The 25,459-nt window shown below is 41.5% G+C and overlaps 1 protein-coding gene across 6 annotated transcripts in view; it reads left to right on the forward strand.

Annotated features, from left to right (window-relative positions):
* Positions 1-7,646, forward strand: part of LOC122540791 (major facilitator superfamily domain-containing protein 2B-like) — an 80,412-nt gene extending 72,766 nt beyond the window's left edge. For 5 of the 6 annotated variants that reach the window (XM_043677008.1, XM_043677025.1, XM_043677015.1 and 2 more), the window contains 3 exons: positions 5,823-5,966; positions 6,864-7,040; positions 7,361-7,646. In XM_043677008.1, coding sequence (XP_043532943.1) covers positions 5,823-5,966; positions 6,864-7,040; positions 7,361-7,415 — 376 coding nt within the window. In that variant the 3' untranslated portion in view covers positions 7,416-7,646. The remainder of the gene's footprint in view (positions 1-5,822; positions 5,967-6,863; positions 7,041-7,360) is intronic. The other variant, XM_043677033.1, reaches the window with a different exon arrangement.
* The last annotated feature ends 17,813 nt before the right edge of the window (positions 7,647-25,459 follow it).

A 25,459-nucleotide genomic window follows, 5' to 3' on the forward strand; every position in this document is an offset into this window, starting at 1 on the left:
AATCTTGTCCCATTTACCAGCATTTGGCCCACATCCCTCTTAATCCTCCCTTTTCATGTACCTATCTGGATGTTTTTTAAATATTGTATTCGTACCACCTCCCCTGGCAGCCCGTTCTGTACATGCACCATCTCTGGCACGGATGGGTGCCAAGAAAAATAACCACCAGGTGTTGCTGGGATCTTAGCAACCTGCAATTTGCTTTGGAAAAGCAGTATTGAAAGGTCTTCCAGTTTCTCTTCAAGAAATGATATGGAGGAAGGCGGTATTGGACTGGGGTGTACAAAGTTAAAAATCAGACAACACCAGGTTATAATCCAACAGGTGATGAAGGAGCAACGCTCTAAAAGCTAGTGATTCCAAATAAACCTGTTGGACTATAACCTGGTGTTGTGTGACTTTTAACTCTCTTCAAGAGGGCAATGATTTTCACACTGGATTCACAAGGACATTTTTCAGAAACGCAAGACCTGACCTTGGAGCATCTTCACTTTGGCTGACTGGTCACTATATATTCCAAATAATTTCCAAATAGTGAACTGCAGCTCGACAGTCATAAAGCAATGGGGGTTCTTCAGTAAATAAACAACTATCACAAGAGTCCTGAAGAAGTGTTCATTCCCATAAAGGTTGATTTCTGCACCTCCTGACGCTGCCTGGCTTTCTGTGATCTTCTAACCTCCTGCTTGTCTATATTACAGGAGATTTGACTACCTAGAAATGGCTAGTTAACAAAGTCCTTTCATCAATCTCTTTAAAAAGTGATTCCAGGTATTCACAATCCTTCAAGGACACCTATAAAAATGACTAAATATGAAGTCTCCATTATAGGAAATTATAGAAGTAGGCCATTCGGCCCATTGAGCCATTACCATTCTGTAAATCACAAAGTTATTGCCTTTTGATTAATGTACTTCTCTGCAGAACTTCTTTTCGTACAGAATTAATTATGATAACTTTTTTTCTATGTCTCATACCAACATGAGTGAGTTATTTCACTGTAATAGATTTTACCCAAATATGGTAATTTATTTTGATCTGTTTGTAAAGAAGGCTTTAATTGCCTTGACTATAAATTTCCAATCTGGAAAGATGAGGAATTTATTCAAACAAAACCAGAAATTGCTGGAGAAACTCAGCAGGTCTTTCAGCATCTGTCGGAAGAAAGCAGAGTTAACTTTTCAAGTTAACTCCTTATCAGAATGTTCTTAAGTAGAGTTACCAGACTCAAAGCAATAACTCTGCTTTCTTCTGCTTTTCAAGTTAACTCTTTATCAGAATGTTCTTAAGTAGAGTTACCAGACTCAAAGCAATAACTCTGCTTTCTTCCCACAGATGCTGCCAGACCTGATGACCTTCTCCAGCGATTTCATTTTTTGTTTCAGATCTCCAGCATCTACAGTTCTTTGACTTATTTCTGTGGAATTTACTCCTGTCTTTTCTTTCCGATCATTTTTCGTGGATTCACTCCTTCTCCTGTGTCAAAAGTGTGCGTCTTGCAGCGTTTCTCGTTCCCTGCAGACTTTTGACCCTTTAAGCCCTCCAGAGGGCTCAGCAGCACATGCCAGCTGAGAGGTGATCTCAGTGCAACTGATGGTAACAAAAATGTCATTAGGAAAAGGTAACATGTACTTCAGAAGTGATTGATTACCCTGTCAAAATCTTCCAGCTGGTGTACTGAGAGCAGAGGAACAGAAGAAGACCTGCCCTCTACCATCAAATTGGAGAGGTGCCAATCTTCATGTAGTTTGAGACAGATGTCACTTGCTGCGACTACCTCAGCCATACATTTGGGAAGGTCTGTCTGCTCTGGTCTAAGGCTGGTGGGGATTAAACTCTACAGCTTTCATGAAGCAGACACCCTGGAAATTTGTAAGCCTGAACTTTTCATAATGTTAATTTAGTTATTTTTTAAAACCCCTCATTATTTCAGTGGGTCATTAATGTGCTCCTGTGGAACAGGTGCTATGAGCACTTGTGCACGCATGCACTGATCCTGCTCAATAACTCAATGTCAGCTGAATTGAATATTTCTTTGGCACTGGTGCTGTTTTACCCTTGACACACTGCAAATCTTGGGGGAGGGAGGATTAGTGTGGAGTTTTGGATTCTGGCCAATGAAAGCCTGCAGCTTTTCTGATATTGAGGGAGCTCTTGGTGGGGAACAGAGAAAGGAAGAATTAGGCGGAAAGCATCACTTAGAGAGATCCCTCCTTCTGCATCTATTCCAGAAAATCTGCATATTATCAGAAAGCTACATGAATGCTTTACTTCATTAAAATGTCTTGCATAGATTCTAAGCTGCAACAAATAGCTTTAAAATACTATGGAAAAGTCTAATGTGAGTATCATAGAATCTCTACAGTGTGGAAACAGGCCCTTCAGCCCAACAAATCCACGCAGACCCTCTGAAGAGTAACCTACCCAAACCCATTTCCCTATTACTCTCACATTTAGGCCAGACTGATGCACATAACTGACACATCCCTGATCACTATGGACAATTTAGCATGGCCAATTCACCTAACCTGCATGTCTTTGGACTGTGGGAGGAAATTGGAGCATCCAGAGGAAATCCGTGCATGACACGGTGAGAATGTGCAAACTCCATACATACAGTTGCCTGATGTTGGAATCGAACTCAGATCCCTGGCACTGTGACAGATCCATCGTGCTGTCCCTGGATAGACTACAAACTATACACAGGACAGGATAAAGACAAACCCAGCCCATTCTACCCTGCAGATGCCTTTTCACTAACATCAGGGAGTCTGTGCCAAAATTGGGAGATCTGCCCCATGGCCATATATAGTCAAGTTCACCGAATCCTCATTTCTGTGCCTGTGTTTATTGTTTCTTACTGACACAACAGGCCCTACCAGGTTGCACAGTGGGCTGTATAGTCACGAGGGAGTGACCTTTGGAGTTCTCAGCATTAATTTTAGACCCAGTGAACTCTCACTGCATTTGGTCAAACATAAGCAAGGAAACCTCATGCTGATCATCACATCCCACCTCTCTCAACTGATGATCACTATTCCTCAATTTAGAACACCACTTCAAAAAAACACCAGGGTACAAACAGCACAGAATGTCATCTGGGTGAGGCAATTCCACGTCCATGACCAAGAACAGCTTGGTAACACCACAATTGACCAAGCTGTCCAAGATCTGAAGGACATAGCTGTCCAAGATCTGAAGGACATACCTGACGGACTGAGCCTGAGGCAGATGGTAAGAGAAACAACAAAGGAAGAAATCTATTTTACCTTGTCCTCACTAATCTACTGCTTACAGATCCATTTGTCCATGACATTGTTAGTAGAAGTGATCATCGGAGGAGAAAGTCCCATCTTTACACAGGGACATCCTGCAGTGTTATATTTCAAATACCATTATGCTAAATGGCATGAATTCAGAACAGTTCTGGCAGCCCAGAACTGGACATCTATGAGGGGTTGTGAGCTGTCGACAGCAGCAGAATTATACTCAACCAGAATCTGTGACGCCATGTCCCATCATATCCCTCAACCTACCATTAACATCAAACCACACAGTCAACTCTGGATGAATGAGCATGTTGGAGTGCATGCCAGGTGCAATATCAAATGCCAGCCTGGGAAAGCAACAACACAAAACTACAGTAATGTTAAATAGCAGATGCAGCTTGCTACGAACAGAGCAAAGCAAACCCACAACCAATGGATCTGATCTAACCTCTATCAGATCCACTCATGAATGATAATGAGAACTTAAACAATTGCTAGAGGAGGAACCTGTTGCATAAACAACCCATCTTGAATAATGTTGGAGACTAGAACTTAATTGCAAAGCACAAAGTTGACGTATTTGAAACAATTCGAACAGAAGTGCTGAATGAGGTGATCTAGTTCGATCACCTTCTGAGGACTCCAACTTCATTCTGGCATATGAAATGTCAAAGATACTGAAAACTGCAAGGATGTTGGGTGCTGACAATATTCCAGCTGTAGTGATGAAGGTGTGTGCTCTAAAACTAACTTTGCCTCTGTAGCAATATAGTTACAATGCTGACATCTAATAAGCAAAATATGTCCTGTCCAAACAAAAGGACAAACCCAACCTGGACATTAACCTAAAAATCTAATATGTTCATCCTGCAACAATCCAGTTTCTTTTACCTCCACCTGTTTGTTCTACCACCTAAAGTGAAGCCAGTATTCTTGAAACTGTCCTGTCATGTCTGAAATGAAATCAATTTATTCTGTTGGATTTGTTTCACTTCTCCCATTACAACTTCTCCATTTACTGAGTAACTCTTTAATCCAAGTCTGTATAGTGAGATTGGTTTGTAACCTCCATGTGTACATCCAAATAATATTTTCTCCTTCATTAACACCTCTGGAGGCAAATAGCATCACCAGCCAGCATTTGTATCTCTCAATATCTTGATTGGTTTACCTTCATGATTTAAATCACAAAGAAATATCTCACTTTTGAGATAAAATATTTAGGACTTCTAATGGTCTGATTCTCCTTTGTCAATATTTGAATCAGAACCTTCATGAATCACCTGAGCTATTGCTCCCTTCCATTTACATTCTAAGGAAACATCTTCTTTTGCTCTTCTGCTGGAGTGTTAATACTTATTTCCTTTTACCTTTTCTGAAGATTCCTTAGGCATTCCTATAACTGCAATCTACCTTGCAGCATTTGGCTTTGATATGTTGTCTTATTTCAATTGTATGTTAATTTTTTTGATTTGAAACTTTTTGGTTTTAACCTTGCTTCATTATGACTTTAGAATCCTTCAGTCTGTTTCTTTAAAACTAGTAACTCTTCCATCTGCAAAATTTCTCTTTCTCCATTGAGGATCTGTAATTGTCTGTGTCAGAGTATCATATATCTGTGTCAGAACTGCTGTTTCTCTAGTTTTTAAAAATTAGTTTTTAAAAGAGTAAAGAAACTACCTCTGACATCTGTCCTATATCTATCACCCCCTCAATTTAAAGCTATGTCCCCTTGTGATAGCCATTGCCATTAAGGCTTTTAAATTTGCTGGAAGACTTTTTCTGATTTTTGCCATGGTTATAATTTCCCTAACATTCTCATTTTTCTTCTTCAGCTTTTTTCTAATCAACTGATCTTACAGCATTTCCTTTTCCATTGTAAATTCTACAAATGTCTGATTAGGTTTCTTCCTTCTAGTCCCTGTGTCTACAATGAAATTCGAGTATGGTGGAAAACTCACCTGGATGAGTGTAGCTCCACCAACACTCAAGAATCATCACAGCCAAAGCCACCCACCTGACATACTCCCCATCCACACTGACTCCCTACATCTCCTGTCATATATTGTCAACATTGTACATCATCAACATGATGCACCTCAGGTACCTGCCAAGGCTTCTCTGAAGACACTTTCCAAATGCACTGCCTGATTGCTTCACAGGATGAGATGAGCAGATACATTCTCACACCAAGTTGATTATGATTCCTTAACAAAAACAACAGGAATCCTTCCCAGAAAATGATCACTAAAGCAATTTTTAAGTTGCTGTATTACCAAGGTCAGTTAGGACTTGTTTCTATCTGAACTAGAGCAAAATCTTGGGTCTGTTTCACACACAGCAATCCTGCCAGGTGGGATCTGAAACAGCATGATCACCTTGTGAATTTTATTGGCGCTGCAGTCATGACATTATCGAAAAATTATTTACGACAGTTGGCATCTACACTAGAAAGATAAGTTCTAAGATTCTGTTTAGCATTCCTGACATTATATACATCAGAGGTGACTTTATAGACTTCATCAACTTAGACCTGTTTATTTCTCATTACAGGTCTATGCTGCCTGATGTTATTGATGCTTTTAGACTTGAAAAACCACAAATAAAGGGACTGGAAACCATATTCTGCTCATTCTATGTCTTCTTCACCAAGTTGGCTAATGGAGTTTCTATGGGATTGTCTGCACTTAGCCTTCAGTAAGTGACTCAAACACATTTGCTAAACTTACATGATTTCTTTCCTTAAAACAATTGCATTATCTTACTAAGTAATGATATGGAATAGTGCCACCTGCTTAAAGCGAACACACTCTTTTAAAAAGAGATTTTGTGTATTGTGCTTATGTGTCAGTATAAATGAGTGTCACATTCAACTTTAAATAGTCAAGAATCAGGTTTAGCATGTTTGGATGAAGAATGAAACTCTTAACTTTCTGTCACTCACCATATCTGAATTCCACTTCCTCAGAATCTCTTTCCAGCATCACTGACATACAGGCCAGCCTAGACATCCTCTTGACAGTAGTTGCTTGATAATCATCTCAGTTGTTCTCCTTAGCTCCTGAGTTAGACAAATGATTAATCTGTAAGAGGAAAAGGCACGAGAATGGAACTGACGAATTATTAGATCAACCATGATTTCTTTGAATGGCAGGGCAGATTCTATTTTTGTCCCTACATCTTATTGTCAATCCAATGATATACCATGTAAAATGATTGAAAAGACAGGCACATGTTAAAGTCTCACTCAGAAACTAATTGTTAGGAGATGCAGGAAGTCAACATCTTTATGGTTTTTTGTAAAACTTGAGCAATGTAGGAAACTTCATGTACTGTTACATTACCTGGGATTCTAGTTCAATTTATAGTTGACTGGAACTAAATCACGTAGATTATTCTGTCTTGAGACTTAATGGTTGTTTTGACTGTAACTTCATCCATCTAACTAGTGTTAGAACTTTTACACAATACGAACAGTACAAATTACCTGTAATTAGAACTGTAAGATCATAAAATCTAGGGGATAAGATAGCATAAGAAATAAACAGATGGAGTAGGTGTCAGAAATAAAGTTTCATGATGTTTGTGTCCTAGTTTTGCAGGCTATAAAACTGGAGCATGTGTCCAGCCCCAGTCTGTGGCTTTCACCCTAAAACTACTAGTGGCAGCTTTGCCTGTGGGACTGATTATTATTGGGTTAATAATATTCCGGTTTTATCCAATAACAGAAGACATCCGAATGAGAAATGAACTGGCACTCGAAGAGCTAAGGTAGATATTTCTTGAATAACGGACTTCAGTAATGTTTGCTCAAATCAAAGAAACAGTACAGCCCAATGGGCAAACAGCTCTGCTCAGAGTTAGAAATTCATTTTTAGGAGTAGCTGAAGGAATCTCAGGGATGTATTCTAAATAAAATTATAATACTGAACTTGCATATGGCATATCTGGAAAAAAATCATTACATATTCTTCAAATATTTGGTAAATGCAAATACTATGTTTTAAAAAATACAATGTGATTTTGTTTTATTTAACTTGAATTGCTATTTCTACCAAATTAATACTGGAGTGTCTTTTTTTGTTTTACAGGCAAAATGTCCACATCGGTGGTCAATCACTGAAAAATGTGGAGAACGCATCATAATAAATAGCAAGACTGAGATATGACAATCACCTATAAGCCATAGATTTCAGAGTATGCAGGGATCATTACTGCTGCAACACTTATTTATATTACACTAACCACACTGGAATTTGCATCTGTTTATATTTTAATGCAATTTCTGGATATGTTTTGTTAACCTGAAGTAATGAATTTATCTCAAATAAAAATAAGAGTAGTTGCTATGTGGAAAACTGATTTAATAAATTGTAAAAGATTGCTTTTATGCATTTCCTTTTATTTACTAGCTTTTCCAGAGTTTAATTTATTGCATACTGTTAACCTTTCCTTTTCAGACTCTAAAGTGATGTATCAGTGAATAGATTTTATCATTTTGATGCATACTCATTGCAGGTAATGACTTCCAAATTGAAGTAGACAAAAGATGGAAAACTACTGGCCTGAACCACTCTATTATATGATATTCCCACAAGCCACTGAATGCTGAGAATTCTTAGCTGCGAAGATTCTTAAAAAAAATTCCAAGGAATGTGAACATCACTGCCAAAGCCATAAAGCCATTATATACTGCCTGTGTGTGATTTCCCTTGAGAAGGTAGTGCTGAGTTGATTTCTTGAACTGCATGATATCTTGAACATACAGAGTAGAGGACTGGAGTTAATGGAAAGTGAAATTAATTGGATAGTATAACGGTCAGTCAACTCACTACTGATTGTTTTATTCCACCTCCATCAGTTAAAAATCAATCCTCATATGTCTCATAAGAGATAAATGGATGAAAAGTCATTGGACATAATTATATTTTGCTGAGGGTACTGAACATAACTCACAAGTGACTTAAGTGTTTCCAGGTGCTTAAGGTGTCATTACAAGGTTGTCCACTTGGGTTTCTGTCTGTCAGCTGCACTCCATTCTATCAACAAGCCCAGATTCTAGGAAACTACACATTGTAGATACATGAAAATTGGCTTTACACTCTTAGCTTTTCTATTAACAGCAAAGTATAATGTGTTTCTCAACTGAGTGCAAGATCGAGAAAATGTTGTGATTGCATTGTGCTCTCCAAAAAGAGTCAGTGGTCAGCTGGAAAAGAAAAGTACTTGCAAACTCTCTTCAGTAGCCATGTCCAGGTGAACAGTCTTTCAGGAATGCCCACACTGACATCCATGTTCTGACTGTCCATATTCAGTCCTCTTTGTCCAGGACAGACTTAATTAGTTACTCCTAACATAGGAAGAGATTAACAACTAGCTAGGGTAGAAGGTACCAAAGAGATATATCCTACATTACATTGTGATAGATCTCACATTCTCAGGTAGGAATTTATTTAGTCATGAGATTTGATCTCTAGGTACAATTTCTGAGTTGTGTTTTTTATATTCAAACATAATCAAAAAGGTGGCGAAAGAGCAATTGTTCCTGTTCAGGAGCAATTACTCCCTCTTGTTTTATTGTTCCCAAAAATAACAATCTGGGCTAAGAATCATGAGAAACTAGAATAAGTTCTTGAAAGATAAAGTTTTCAAACCCTTATTGTGCAGGATCTAAGCTCTGCAATCCTGACACATCCTGTCGTGAATGGCGGTGGATGATTAAACATCTCACTGGAGGAGAAAGCTCCAAAATATCCCCATCCTCAATGATGGAAGAACCCAGCACATCAGTGCAAAAGGTAAGACTGAAGCTTTCACAGCAATCATCAGCCAGAAGTGCTGAGTGAATGATGCAACTTGGCCTCCTCTAGCGGTCCCCAGTACTACAGATACCAGTCTTCAGCCATTTCAATGCAGTCCACATGATATCAAGAAATTGTTTGAGGCACTGGATACTGCAAAGGCTACAAGCCCTGACAACATTCTGGCAAAAGTACTGAAGACTGGTGCTCCAGAACGTGCCATTCCCCTAGCCAAGCTGTTCCAATACAGATACAACACTGGCATCTACCCGACAATGTGGAAAATTGCCCAAGTATGTCCTGCACGTTACAAGCAGATGAATCCAACCCAGCCAATTACTGCTGCATCTACCCTCAATCATCAGTAAAGTGAAGGAAGGTGTCATCAACAGTGCTATCAAGCAGCACCTGCTCAGCAATGCCCAGTTTGGACTCCACTAGAGTCACTCACTTCCTGACATCATTCTAGCCTTAGTTCAGACATGGACAAAAGAGCTGAATTCCAGACATGAGGGGACAGTGACAGCCCCTGACATTAAGACTGCATTAGATCGAGTGTGGCATCAAGGAGCCTTTGCAAAACTGGAATCACTGTATCGGGGCAATTCTCCAATGATTAGAGTCATACCTGACACATAGGAAAATGGTCGTGGTTGTTGGAAGTCAGTCATCTCAGCTCCAGAACATCTCTACAGGAGTTCCTCAGGATAGTATCCAAGACCCAACTATCTTCAGCTGTTTCATCAATTACCTTCCCTCCATCATAAGGTCAGAAGTGGGGATATTCATCAATGATTGCACAATGTTCAGCACCATTCATGACTCCTCAGACACTGAAGCAGTCCACTTCAAATGCAACATGATGTGGACAATATCCAGGCTGGGGCTGACAAGTGGCAAGTAACATTTGCGCCACACAAATGACAGGCAATGACCATCACCAACACAAGACAATCTAACCACGGCCCCTTGACATTCAATGGTGTTACCATCACTGATTCCCCCATTATCAACATCTTGGGAGTTATCATTGATCAGAAACTGAACTGGACTCACCACATAAAACACAGTAGCTTCAAAAATAGGTCAGAGGCTAGGAATACTGTGGCAAGTAACTCACCTCCTGACTCCCGAAAGCCTGTCCATCATCTACAAGGCACAAGGTAGGACTGTGATGGAATACTCCCCACTTGCCTGGTTGAGTGCAGTTCTAAAAACACTAAAGAAGCTTGATACTATCCAGGGCAAAGCAGCCCATTTGATTGGTACTACATCTGCAAGCATCCTCTCCCTCCACCACCAGCACTGCATGCTCAGTAGCAGCAGTGTGTACTACCTACAGGATGCTCTGCAGGAATTCACCAAAGATCCTCAGACAGCATTTTCTAAACACAAGTCCACTTCCATCTCAAGTTCTTCTCCAAGCCACTCACCATCTTGACTTGGAAATATATTGCTACTTCTTCACTCCCATTGGGCCAAAATCCTGGACTTCCTGCCCCCTCCACCACCTCTCCCCCCACCCCATTGCATTTTGGGTCAACTAACAGCAGATAGACTGCAGCAGTTCAAGAAGGCAGCTCACCACCACCTTCTCACGGGCAACTAGGGATGGATAATAAATGTTCGCCCAACGAGTGATGCCCACATCCCACAAAAAATGAATAAATAAGGTATACTATATTAGATGGATTGGTTTCCAACTGGAAGAATGTAAGCTCCCAGACCATCGTCCAGAAAGGCTCATGTTTTGAAAAGCCAACAATAAATATTTGCTTGCCCAAAACTAGTAAAATGAGCTGCTGTAAATCAAGCAGGAGCAGAATATTGGGCAAGAGGAATCTATTTGGAGAGTTTACAGGCACAACTCCCAAGTACTCAGCCGAGTAGCTCCCTCTCCTCCCTGCCTCCAATCATAATCAATAACATTCAAATTAGGACCTTCCTGAGCATTTGTTTATTTTGGGTTACTCTTTTGACTAGGTTCACTTGGCAGGAAAGCAACAATAGCTTTGCTGCAAAACCTTCTGATTAAAACAGTAGTCTTGCCCCGATGACATTATCTAAATGTAATTTGCATCTTTAAAGAGTCTGCCAGTTTCCCTCAAAGTCCCCCTTCTCTGCTCAGGAGATCACGGTGGCTTAGTGATTAGCACTGCCGCCTCACAGTTCCAGAGACCTAGGTTTGATTCCAGCCTCGGGCAACTGTCTGTGTGGAGTTTGCACATTCCCCCCATTTCTGCGTGGGTTTCCTCTGGGTGCTCCTGTTTCTTCCCACAATCCAAAGATATGCCGGTTAGGTGGATTGGGCTGTGCTAAGTTGCCCATAGTGTTCGTGGATGTGTAGGTTAGGTGCATTAGTCAGGGATAAATATAAGATAATGGGGTCGAGGAATGGGTCTGGATGGGTTACCCTTCGGAGGGTCGGTGTGGACTTTTTGGGCTGAAGGGCCTGCTTCCATATGTAGAGATTCTATGATTCTAAAGTAGCATTGGAACCTGCCAGAAGAGAACATGCAACTCGAAGCGTTAACTCTGATTTCTCTCCACAGGTGCTGCTAGACCTGAGCTTTTCCAGCAATTTCTATTTTTGGAAGAGAGAAAGGTGTTGGATGCTAATACCCAGGCTGACCTTAACTGCTTATCCACCTAGTTTCTGCCCACATGCACAGTTAAAATCGCCTCTTTAGAGTTCAAAATGTAAATGAGGTGGATGATTAAACAATAATAAGGGCAACAGTATTTTGCATTTTATAAATGGGCTTTAGAATATAGGAGTGAAGAGGAAATAATCACTTTGTGTCATTTTGGCCATAGATACTGTGTACGGCTTTGGGCTATTCATTATAGAAAAGTTAGTTTAGATTACTTACAGTGTGGAAACAGGCCCTTCGGCCCAACAAGTCCACACCGCCCCGCCAAAGCGCTACCCACCCATACCCCTACATTTACCCCTTACCTAACACTACGGGCAATTTAGCATAGCCAATTCACCAGACCTGCACATATTTGGACTGTGGGAGGAAACTGGAGCACCCGGAGGAAACCCACGCAGACATGGGGAAAACGTGCAAACTCCACACAGTCAGTTGCCTGAGTCGGGAATTGAACCCGGGTCTCTGGCGCTGTGAGGCAACAGTGCTAACCACTGTGTCACGGTGCCGCCCACATAGTTGTTGAAACTATGGAAACCATCCATCGGAGAATTACCAAAACAATAACAGAAGTCATAATGTGGCGAAAACTTGAGACGCTGAGACGATATTAGCTGAAAATTTGTTCTGTTCCATCTAAAGTCTATTGACACTCATCTTTAACCTCAAATACAAACAGACCAGGTGAGAGCAAAAGAGGGATTGAAGATAATAAGAGATGTGCAGATATTTATACCTAAATACTCTGCTGTTGATGAATATGGAAATAAATCTGAAAATATCATTCATAAAATGATATTGGTCAGCTGAAATTACAAATATCCATCAATTTTAATCATCGGAAAATGAAGAGCTCTACAAATCAAGAGTGCACCGCCTTCTATTGTCAATTTTTCCAGTCCAGAGACAGGACCAGATCAACCTTGTAGAGCTCCTATGAGTCTGGATGGGTTTTTTTCCTTACACTTTACATTGGAGAATACTTTTGCAGCAGACTGTCTGAGGGAGCTTACTCTTTTTTAATTCATTCACGGGAATGAAGGTATCGCTGGCTAGGCCAGCATTTATTGCCCATCCCAGAGGGCAGTCAAGAGTCAATCACATTGCTGTGGGTCAACCTTTTCATGGAGGGTGGTGCGTGTATGAAATGAGCTGCCAGAGGAAGTGGTGGAGGCTGGTACAATTATGACATTTAAAAGGCATCTGGATGGGTATATGAATAGGAAAGGTTGAGAGGGGCCACACGCTGACAAATGGAATTAGATTAATTTAGGACAAGTCAGCATGGATGAGTTGGAGCGAAGGGTATACATCTCTATGGCTCGATGACTCTGTGGAGTCACATATAGGCCAGACCAGGTAAGGTTGGCAGTTTTCTTCTCTAACGGACATTCATAGTCATCATTAGACTCTTAATTCCAGATTTTTATTGATTGATTGATTGCCACATGGACCAAAGTACAGTGAAAAGCTTTGTTTATGGGCAGTGCAGGCAGATTATAGTAAGCAAGAATGTACAGATCAAAAACACTTAGACAGGGGTATACAGGTTACATTGCACAGTACATGCACTGGGTGGGATCAACATTAGCAAGGTCAGCATTATTTGAGGCTAGAGAGTCCATTCATCAGTGTAAAAACCACCAGGAAGAAACTGTTCCTGAACCTGCTGGTGAAAGTATTCAGGCTTCTGTATCTTCTGCTTGAGGAAGGAGCTGTAGGAGATCAGTGTGGGGTGCAGTGGATATCACCTGATGAAGGAGCGTCGCTCCAAAAGCTAGTGTGCTTCCAATTAAACCTGTTGGACTATAACCTGGTGTTGTGTGATTTTTAACTTTGATGATGTCGGCAGCCTTTCCACACAATAAGATGTCACCGTTTGCTGTGGTGGGATTCAAAGCAAGAACATTACCTGGGTCTCTGGATTAATAGCGATATCACTGTGAATGATGTCACTTGTAAACACTTCCTTCAGTAACAGTGCTGATAGAAATCAGTCCAAATTGGTTTGCTCTGATTGAAGATTCGACATCCAATAACACGGTGGCTCAGTGGTTAGCACTGCTGTTTTACATCACCAGGGTCCCAGGTTCGATTCCAGCCTTGGGCAACTGTCTGTGTGGCGTTTGCACATTCTCCCCATGTCTGTGTGGGTTTCCTCCAGGTGCTCCAGTTTGCTCCTACAGGTTAGGTGAATTGGCCATGCTAAATTGTCCATTGTGTTAGGTGCATCAGTCAGAGGGAAATGGGTCTGGGTGGGTTACTCTTCAGAGGGTCGGTGTGGACTTGTTGGGCTGAAGGGCCTGTTTCCACACTGCAGAGAATCCAATCAAAAAGAAACTCTTGCATTTGGTCATCAAGTCAGAAGAATTCCCAGTTCCATGAACCGGACCTTGAAAATTATTGCCACATTTCCATATGGGCAGACTATATTAGAGTCAAGAGCAGGTCAGGCAACAGCAGGAGGAGCAGGATATCTACCATGACAAAGGCCTCCAAACCCTCCATTTTTTCCTCCCATGCCATCCCATCAGCACTCTTCCACTAACACTCTCATCTGCCTGGCTGAACTGGTCCTCACCCTCAACAACTTCTCCTTCCAAACCTTCTACTTCCTCCAAACCAAAAGGGTAGCCATGGGCGCCCGCATTGGCCCCGGGTATGCCTGTCTCTTTGTCGGGTAAGTGGAACAGTGCATCTTCCATAGCTACACCGGCAACATCCCCCATCGTTCCCTCCTCTACATCGATGATGGTATTGGTGCTACCTCGTGCTCCTAGGTTGAACAGTTCATCAACTTCACTAACACCTTTTATCATGACATCAAATTCACCTGGACCATCTCAGATACCTCCCTCCCCTTCCTGGACCATCTCTGGTGACTGACTGACCACAGACATCGGCTACAAACCCACTGCCTCCCACAGCTTCCTGGTCAGCACCTCCTCCCACCCTGCCTTCTATAAAAATGCCATCCCTTATTCTCAATTCCGCCTCCGCCATGTCTGTTCCCAGGAGGATCAGTTCCGCCATTGAACTTCAAGGACCATAATTTCCCCTCCTATGTGGTCAACGATGTCCTCCAGCGCATCTCCTCCACTCCCTGCACCTCCGCCCTTGAACCCTACCCCTTCCAATGCAACAAGGACAGAACTCCCCACCCACACCCCAGGTCCTCACCTTGCACCCCACTAACCACCTTATACATCATATCATCCTCTGCCACTTATGACACCTACAAACAGACCCCACCACCAGGGACATATTTTCCTCCTCACCCCCATCAGCGTTTCAGAGAGACCATTCCCTCTGCAACTCTCTTGTCATATCCACACACCGCCCGCTTCCCCCCCCTCCCCCAAATCAGCCCACACCCCATACCTTCCCTTGCTACCGCAGGAAGTGCAAAACCTGTGCCCACACCTCACTCCCTCACCTTCGTCCAAGGCCCAAAGGATCCTTCCACATCTGACAGAAATTTACCTGTACTTCCACAAATGTCATCCACTATATCCATTGCACCTGATGTGGTCTCCTCTACATCAGGAAGGCAGGACACCAACTTGCAAATCATTTCAGAGAACATCTCTGGACACACACCAACCAACCCCACTGCCCTGTGGCTGAACACATTAACTCCCCCTCTCACTCCACCAAGGACACGCAGGTCCTGGGCCTCCTCCATCACAAACCCTAACCACCTGATGCCTGGAGGAAGGATGCCTCATATTCCGCCTTGGGACCCTGCAACCACACGAGATTTCACCAGTTTCCCCATTTCCCCTTCCCCACCGTAGCACAGTCCCAAACCTCCAACTCGGCACTGCCCTCTTGACCTGACCATTGTCCTTCCCATCTATCCGCTCCAACCTATCACCTTCTCCTCCAACTTCATGTAACTATTGCATTCTCATCTACCTTCTTCCCAACCCCATTCCCACCTCCCATATATCTCTCAGCTCCCCGGCCCACAAGCCTCATTCCTGATGAAGGGCTAATGCCCAAAATGTTGATTCTCCTCCTCGGATGCTGCCTGACCTGCTGTGCTTTTCCAGCACCACACTCTCGACTCTGATCTCCAGACCTTCAGTGCTCACTTTCTCCTAGGACTATATTAGAGATCAATTCTGGTGACCTCAAAAGTATTGGAATGGGTGCTGGGAACAGAGGCGGGTTGTGCAGGTGGCCTGTCTCTAAGCTCCAAAACTATCTTGGAGATCTTATTTTACAGAAAGCAAGAACATGCCTCCAGCCTTCACAATCACCCATTCCATCTCAAACCCCTTATGCCTTCCAATCAAATCTATATACCCGTACTCCACTCCAAGAAACCTTTGTATTCTCCGAGTCAACCTTTGTTCTGGAACTCATCCCCACAGCCCTTCATGCCCTCCATATCACCCTGTGCCCCTGTACCCACTCTCACAATCCTTTATATCCCTTATACAAATTTATCTTCAACTCTTCCCAATCCGTGGCACTCACCCACAACCCTTTTCTCATAACCTGACAACTCATCTTAGACACTTCTGAGGATCCATGCAAAGATGAGATAAAATAAAATTACAGGAAATAAGGTTCTAAGTGTGTATTGCAGACTTAACAACATTGAAATAAACAAATTAGTTGATGTTTTGAATTCGACTGGGCATGTTTTCACTAGAGTTTAGAAAGTTACGAGAGGATCTGATTGAAATGTATAAAGTTCCAACAGGACTGGACAGTCTACATGCAGGTAAAATGTTTCTCCGGTTGGAGGTCTAAAACCAGGAGTCTCAATTTTAGGATATGGTAGGCCTTTTAGTGCTGAGATGAGGAAACATTTCTTAACTCAATGCATAATGGTTCTGTGCAGTTCTCTACCACAGAAGGTAGTGGAGGCCAAGTCACTGAATATATTCAACAGAAAGTTTTTATTTTATTTTAAAGGTATCAAGGGGTAAGGGCAGAAAGCAGGAATATGTCATTGAGGTAGGAGATCAACTATATCATGTTGAATGAGAAAGCAGGCTTGAAGGGCTGAATGGCCTACCCTTGTTCCTAGCTTCTTTGGGTAAAAACCCAATTATTACATTTATATTCAAGTAATACCTTGCAATGACAAAACATTTCATTAAAGTCCACAATCCTGTAATAGCATGCATTGAAATTCATTTCAAACTATCCACAAATCCATGTAGCTGTCAATCAAACTGTGAACTGACACTCGACTGTGAAAATGAATGGCTGTGAAATCAAACATGCACCACTAATCAAAAGTGGAAAATCTCAAGATTATGTCAACAGATTCAAAAAGCAAGAAAAAAATCTCTTGGCTCTCAACAATTTCTTTCTAAAATTTAAAGAACAAGAAGTTTAAAAGCCTTGATGGTTCACTGTCACAGATGCCTTGACAGGTCTTCTTGACACATTTGACAATGTCTATTGACAGGTTCTCTTCACTGGTTCAGCTGACAGTTGTTTGGACCTATTTTGAAAGCTGGTTTTGTCAAGTATGTTGATAATTCCAATTATCTTGATAGTGGGTTTATGCCTACTTTTAACAATTCTGAAGGGTACCTGATCACCTCCAGAGAAGTCCCAAAACCATATAGAGTCATTGTCATCGAGATGTACCAGCATGGAAACAGACCCTTCAGTCCAACCCATCCATGCCAACCAGATATCCCAACCCAATCTGATCCCACCTGCCAGCACACGGCCCATTTCCCTCCAAACACTTCCTATTCATATACCCATCTAAAAGCCTTTTAAATGTTGCAATTGTACCAGCCTCCACCACTTCCTCTGACAGCTCATTCCATACACATGCCACCCTCTGTGTGAAAAAGTTGCCCCTTAGGTCTCTTTTATATCTTTCCACTCTAACCCTAAACCTATGCCCTCTAGTTCTGGACTCCCCCACCCAGGGAAAAGACTTTGTCTACTTATCCTATCCATGCCCCTCATAATATTGTAAACCTCTATAAGGTCACCCCTCAGCCTCTGATGCTCCAGGGAAACAGCTCCAGCCTGTTCAATCTCTCTATATAGCTCAAATCCTCCAACCCTGGCAACGTCCTTGTAAATCTTTTCTGAACCCTTTCAAGTTTCACACCTTTCTGATAGGAAGGAGACCAGAATTGCACACAATATCCCAACATTGGCCTAACCAATGTCCTGTACAGCCGCAACATGGCCTCCCAACTCGTGTACTCAATACTCTGACCAATAAAGGAAAGCATACCAAACGCCTTCTTCACTCTCCTATCTACCTGCGACTCCACTTTCAAGGAGCTATGAACCTGCACTCCAAGGTTTCTTTGTTCAGCAACACTCCCTAGGAGTCTAAAGTCCCAGGACCATATCTAACCATATCAAATCATACCTTACCTTGGCCGTTCAAAGAAATGCACAAATATCAGAACAGCTCCTTCCAGGTCTACTTTGCATCAAAATCTGACTTGAGTGGAGGCAGCAGATAACTTAAATCTCCAGCTGCCTCGGTGAAGCACAAATGCCCGATACACAACCAGTACTCGCCCCCACCTCATTCCTGCACCAGCAAAATTGGAAAGTGCCATGTTCACTGGCATGATCTGAGATTTCGAGGCTCACCTGCCATTTTTGCCATTGGTATGCAACAAATTATGTTTATTGCACTGATGTATAGAAGGTATTTTTCTTCTTCATTATGATGTGAAGTTTTCCGTTTCCCTAATTTTCGTTGTCATGAACTTCCATGCTGTACATCTCTATGACTCTATGACTATGACTCTATTAGAAGAAAACACAGCTTTTAATTTGTGCTTGATTCCGGAGATGCGAAACATGAAAACATGTGCGCTATTCTTTTAAATAAAATCCTAGTTTTCACTCCTATATTAGACAGATTATTTTTCCTGCAACCTAGTTTGCAAGAAATGTGCATTTGGGGCTACACTAATGTCAAGTTTAGAATAATCTACGTGATAATTTCTGCTTTTTAGCTATTACTGCAGCCATTATTTGATAGGTTGCGACAAAGCTTGAATTCCAATCAGAACTAGGGTCGGGTAGAATTGCCTGCCAGCTTGGAAGATGAGAAAAATAGCAGATGTGTGTGTCTCTTTTATCTTTTTTTTAAGCCACAAAAGCAAATTATAGTATTCACAGCATCTCCCACTGCCACCCATTCTCACTGCACATACATCCTGCAAAGACTGAAATGGAAGGCAATTACTTTTACTGTCTGTCAAATTGTCAGTTTGACAGCTGGAGGCTATAGATGTTGAAGATTTTGGGACAGCTTATATAACCAACTTAGCTGTGCAAGCTGAGACTGAATTGGCAAAAGCTAAAAATGCCCAGCGTGAAATCTGATTGTAATTCACAGTATAAGGCACAGGATTTGGAAGCTTGAGGAAAACACTATGCAGGATTTAACTACAAATACTCAAACTGTCCACAAAGTTTCAGATCAATTGGCTTTATAGTTTTCGTCGCTACATTTTTCAAGCAGTGTCCTGATAATTGCTTCCAGTCTAGGCCGCAGTACTTTTAAGGGAATTTCTCTAAAATAAATACCCTCCATTTCTGAACTTCACATCTCTAAAAAGAGTTCAGAATTTTCTACAGGCTCACAAACTTAACCCAGCTGGAATCAGAATTCTCTAGGACTGGTGGTGCATCCATTTCACTCCATGTTGGGTGGCCATTTAACAGAAATTCAATTACACCAGTTACAAAACTGATGAAGGGCTTTTGCCCGAAACATCAATTCTCCTGCTCCTCGGATGCTGCCTGACCTGCTGTGCTTTTCCAGCACCACATTCTCGACTACAAAACCCCTGTGGCTGTTACAGTAATTAGAGATTAGCTATTCCACAATACGGGAAGCATTTTGTGACTCCTTGAAGCTTTTCCATCATCGACAAAGCGTAAGTCAGGAGGGTGATTGAGTACTGACTATGGCCTGGTCGAGTGCAATTGCAATAATACCAAGAAGTAAACGACCACAGCTTTTTAGATTTTAATGTTTTCAGGACTAAGGATTGAAAATCTGAAAAATTGACACTGACTTTAAAAAGGGGAGAATACACGGAGTTACTCGCAGCTTTAGACAAACATGTGAAACTCATTATTGTATTTGAAGTCATACCTGGTGCATAGGAAGATAGTTGTGGCTGTTGGAGATCAGTCACCTCAACTCTAAGGCATCTCTGCAGGAGTTCCTCAGGTAGTGACCTCAGCCCAAACATCTTCAGCTGCTTCATCAATGACCACCCCTCCATCATAAGATCAAAAGTGGGGATGTTTGTCGATGATTGCACAATGTTCAGTACCATTCTCAGCTCCTCAGATACTGAAGCAGTCCATGTTCAAATGCAACAAGATCTGGACAATATCCAAGCTTGAGCTGACAACTGTCAATTAACGTTTGCCCCACACAAATCACAGGCTATAACCATCACCAATAAGTGACAATCTAGCCATCACCACTTGACATTCAATGGTGTTATCATCACTGCATGCCCCATTATCAATATCCTGGGGTTACCATTGACAAGAAATTCAACTGGACTCACCACATAAACAGAGTGGCTAAAGAGCAGGTCAGAGGCGAGAAACACTCCTGACTACACAAAACCTATCCACCATCTGAAAAGCAACAGTCAGGAGTCTGCTGAAATACTCCCCATTTGCCTGGATGAATGTAGCTCCAACAACACTCAACAGGCTTGACATTATTCAGGACAAAGCAGCCAACTTGATTGGCACTACATCCACAAACCTCCACTCCCCCACCACTGAAGCTCAGTAGCAGCAATGTCATATCCACAAGATGCACTGCAGAAATTCACCAAAGATCCTCAGAAAGCACCTTCCAAACCCCACAAACTTCCATCTAGAAGGACAAGGGCAGCAAATATGTGGGAACACCACCATCTTCAGGTTCCCCTCCAAGCCACTCACCATCCTGATTTGGAAATATATTACCGTTCTTTCACTGTCATTGGGTCAAAATCCTGGAATTCCCTCCCTAATGGCATTGTAAGTCAACTGACAGTAGATGGACTGCAACAGTTCAAGGAGGCAGCTTACCACTACCTTCTCAAGGGCACCTAGGGACAGGCAATAAATGCAGGGCCAGCCAGTAATATCTACATTCCGTGAATGAATAAAAGATGAAACAAAGTTGCTTCTGTAGCACCAGGTCCTGACAAATTAGCACGATCTGGAAGCACTCAGGGTACCTTTACCCAGAAGCAGTTTTTAGACTGGCTTCCAGTTTGCATCAGTTGTGGGTTCAGGAGAGCTCAGCATTGCAACAAGTCTCTGATTGATTGGGTTTCAGTTTAAGACAGATTCTAGGGGAAGAGTGAACTACAACAAAGTCCAAGAAGATAATTGTATCAATCTTTCTCGACTCCTTTCTTTGTAAAGTTGCTTTCTCAAATTGTCCACCAAAAGAACAGGCGAAAATACATTCAGAAATACTGAAAGAAATAGCTAAAACCCAAAGACAACCAGAAAGACCCCAGATCACAGTACTGTAAATCAAATACTGATTATCACTGTGCAAGCTATGTTAGGGCATCATTGAAGAAAAGAAAAGGACTGAAGAACAAATTCATCTAGTTTGGTGATGGCTGGCTGGCCCTGCATTTATTGCCTGTCCCTAGATGCCCTTGAGAAGGTGGTGGTAAGCTGCCTTCTTGAACTGTTGCAGTCCATCTACTGTCGGTTGACTTACAATGCCATTAGGGAGGGAATTCCAGGATTTTGACCCAGTGGTTTTTTTTCCCCCACTGTGTGTCTCTGTCATTTGCATGAATGGTAGGTTAAAAGAGATAAAGTTTAAGTTACGCAAATTAAAACTCCTATTTTGTTACTGTACCTTTTAAAGAGTATTTTTATGGAACCTAGGACAACTTGGTATGCCTTGCTGTTATCCAAAGGATCAAACACACAGGATCTTCAATAACATTTAATGCTTGTGGAGATGCTGGGAATTAATGGGTCTTAATTTCCAGTGCACTTCCCAATGGGTTGTGAAACAAAGAAGGATGAGACCTGCCAATCCACAAACATAAATATCTATCCAGCCCATCAATGACACAATGCAGCTGCAATGCACATTATCGAAAGGATGCAGAACAAGTTCTCAATAGTTCCTCCCAAATCTTCAACTCTCACCACCAAGAAGAGAAGAAATTGCATAGGAGCAATTACTTCATCTCCAAATTCTCTTGCAAGACACACACTAGCCCAACTTCAGACAGTATATTGTCATTCCTTCAACATCACTTGGTCGGTATCCTGGAACTCCCACTTAACAAGCTCATGGAACAACTTCCACCTCAGGGGCAGCAACAATCCAGAATGAAAGCTCACAACCTCCTACTTAATGCAAACAAGAAAGGGACATTAAATGCTGATCTCTCGAGCAACATGCAAATCCCAAGAACTAAAAAAAAAACTTAATTAGTCAATGAAAACCTTATTTGTGAACTGGCACCAGATGCAAAATTGAACCTAATTCATCAAATTCACACCCATTACATTTTCTTTCCTGGAGGTTTGTTAGATTTGATGAGACTGTACTTCAGACAAGTTCAAACATCACTTAAATGTATTCATTTTATTAATTAGATTGCTTGTTGAATTTCACAAGTTGTTTTAAAAGTGTAATCCTCAAAGCATTTAGCAGTCTTATACTTTTATTCTAGGCTTACCCATCAAACTAAGAAAGCTGTTGCAAATCTGAAACCAATTCCACGTGGAAGACATTAATTGGCAAGCAAATAACCAAAGCACTCAAACATGAGCTAATGAAAACTTGAACCAGACATTGGTTTCAGTCAGTTAATTACTACTGCCAAATCTTTGGATTTAAAGCTATGATCAAAAATACTTCAGCCTGTTTACAACTTGTTCCATTCTTGTTGTGCCCTGTCATGACTAGACACACTAGAAAATGATCTCCAGATAATTTGTCGCCAAACAATGGACACAAAATGTAAGCTTCTTTAGAGTGGTCAGTTGGAGACCAGAGTTAGGTGACTACAAACTGAAGGAAACCAAGAAAATAATGGAGAAGCAGCCTTAAGTTCCATCAAAGGTTGCAAAAATAGTCATCAGTCAAATGATACAGTATTTCATGTCCAATGAGTGAAGAATATGGTAATATGGAAAGAGGGAGGAAAAAGCCTGAGTCATCTGGAGCGTATTTTCCAGCTTTAAATTTGGCCATAGGATACCAATTTCATTTGATGTTGATTAACACCCAACATAAATGCCACTGTGACAACAACAAAACAATTTCAGTGGATTCCTCTGGTGTCCAAAGAGATGAGGTCAGAATTTCAAAGGAAAATGTATCCTTTGGGCTCTGATCTCCCAGGGACTCATTATGAAAAACAAGAAAAGAAAGGATGCAAAAATATTCTTCAACATAACAAGCTCATCCTTTTAAATATCTTGCATCATGTTCCATGTGTATCTATGTAAAAAAGAACTGATTTTACTGAACAGTAAGAGATTCTGTATTTCCAGTGCAAAGAAATAAATTACCTACTTTTAAATTATCCATGACTCTGGGTAAGGTAAAGATCTTTCATGCTTCATTACCATTCCTCAAACTTATTACTCGAAAACATGTTCATCTCTGGAAGTCTGGCTAACGTAGTAAAGCTCTAACTCCTGAAAGTTTGATTAGATTAGATTCCCTACAGTGTGGAAACAGGCCCTTTGGCCCAACAAGTCCACACCGACCCTCTGAAGGGTAACCCACACAGACCCATTTCCCTCTAATGCACCTAACACTACGGGCAACTTAGCATGGCCAATTCACCTGACCTGTACGTGTTTGGACTGTGGGAGGAAACCAGAGCACCCGGAGGAAACCCACGGAGACATGGGGAGAATGTGCAAACTCCACACAGACAGTCGCCCGAGGCTGGAATTGAACCTGGGACCCTGGTGCTGTGAGGCAGCAGTGCTAACCACTGAGCCACCATGCCGCCCTTATTCTGGTTACTTCCTGAACACTTTCTGCAGAGTGGTGAAGATAGTATCGAAAACTCTGAATAATAACCTTAGCACAGAGCATATTAAAACAACTTGTTTAAACTTACAAATGTCCTTGAGATAGATCATTTTACTTCATAGCTTTGTTTGCAGCTTTCCATAAACAGGAAACTTTCAGTGAATGATCAATAGCATAATAAGTGAGAGTTGAATATTATAGATTGTAATGTTAGATTAATATCTTGCATGGTCACTGACCTTACCTGAGACAAGCAGCACCTTACAATGGAAATAACATTATGCAGTTAACACAAAACTATTATGTTGCTTTTTGGGGGCACCTATATTTGCAATTATTGAGAGTGGTCAGGGTGGTCTCATTCTAGTTACAATACTATTTCCAGTTCATAATACTGAACACTGACTGATGGATAGCCACAGTGGCCACCAATTACTCTGTGTGAATAACTTGCCTCTTTTAAATCTTTCCCCTCTCACCTTAAACCTATATCCTCAAGTTTTGAACTCCCTTGCCCTGAGAAAAAGTCCTTGACTATTCATTCTATCCATGCCCCTCATCATTTTACAAACTTCTATAAGGTCACCCCTCAGCCTCCAATGCTCTAGGGAAAATGGCCCCAGCCTATTCAGCCCTTCCCTCTAGCTCAGACCCACCAACACTGGCAATTTTTTTTCTAAATCCTTTCATGTTTCACATGTCCTTTCTGTAGCAGGGAGACCAGAATTAACATAGCTTACTTGGATCTGTGCCAGCCACAGCCACTGTGGCTATCCATCAGTCAGTTTTTGATCACTTGATTTTATACCCAGTTTGGTTTGGTATCAACGTTTGTCTGATTACTTTTATGTGAAGTGCCTTACAGAAGGTTATGGTGTTAAAGATGCTGCATAAATGTAGCTTATTTTTGATCTGCTGTTAGATATGGGAAAATGTTTCCGTGACCAGAGTCCAGTGTTGCTAAAGTGGTACAATGGAAAATATGTGGCACAAGGTCATTCAGTTGTAATTGTTCTATTTGTACTTGGCTGCCTGTATTTACAAGCTCACCACCTCTTTGTTTTTTTAAGGGCAATTAGGGATGGTCAACAAAAATTGTCATGCCCACATTCCATGAATTTTTTAAAACATTCTTAAGCAGAAGTAATGCCAGATAATTGTATGGGAATTAATGAGCAGACACTGGTTACACAGAGCCTTGCACAAGTTCCTATTTTTTGTCACCATGACTCTATTGCTTCCTTTTGAATTCTTCTGGTTTCCTGTCACAGTCGTGTTGGGAATCTGGAAGAAATCTCATTGTAATATGTCAGCTGTAAAATGTAAAGTAAACCACAAAATACAATGAATGGATGAGGACTATGAATCGAGGTTGAATTGCAAATAAAAATTGTGGGAGTTTTCTAACCAGTCTACCAACCAGACGATGAAGTAAAAATTATCGCAAAACATTCAAATCTTTCCCTTCCTGACATTAGCATCCAATGCTCTCATAACACAATGGAATGCTTGAATAAAGTTTAGGTTCGGTAAAAACAATGACTGCAGATGCTGGAAACCAGATTCTGGATCAGTGGTGCTGGAAGAGCACAGCAGTTCAGGCAGCATCCGAGGAGTTTCGAAATCGACGTTTCGGGCAAAAGTCCTTCATCAGGAATAAAGGCAGAGAGCCTGAAGCGTGGAGAGATAAGCTAGAGGAGGGTGGGGGTGGGGATAGAGTAGCAT

This window comes from Chiloscyllium plagiosum, chromosome 3 (genome assembly GCF_004010195.1).
Source record: "Chiloscyllium plagiosum isolate BGI_BamShark_2017 chromosome 3, ASM401019v2, whole genome shotgun sequence".
NCBI classification, from domain to species: Eukaryota; Metazoa; Chordata; class Chondrichthyes; order Orectolobiformes; family Hemiscylliidae; genus Chiloscyllium; species Chiloscyllium plagiosum.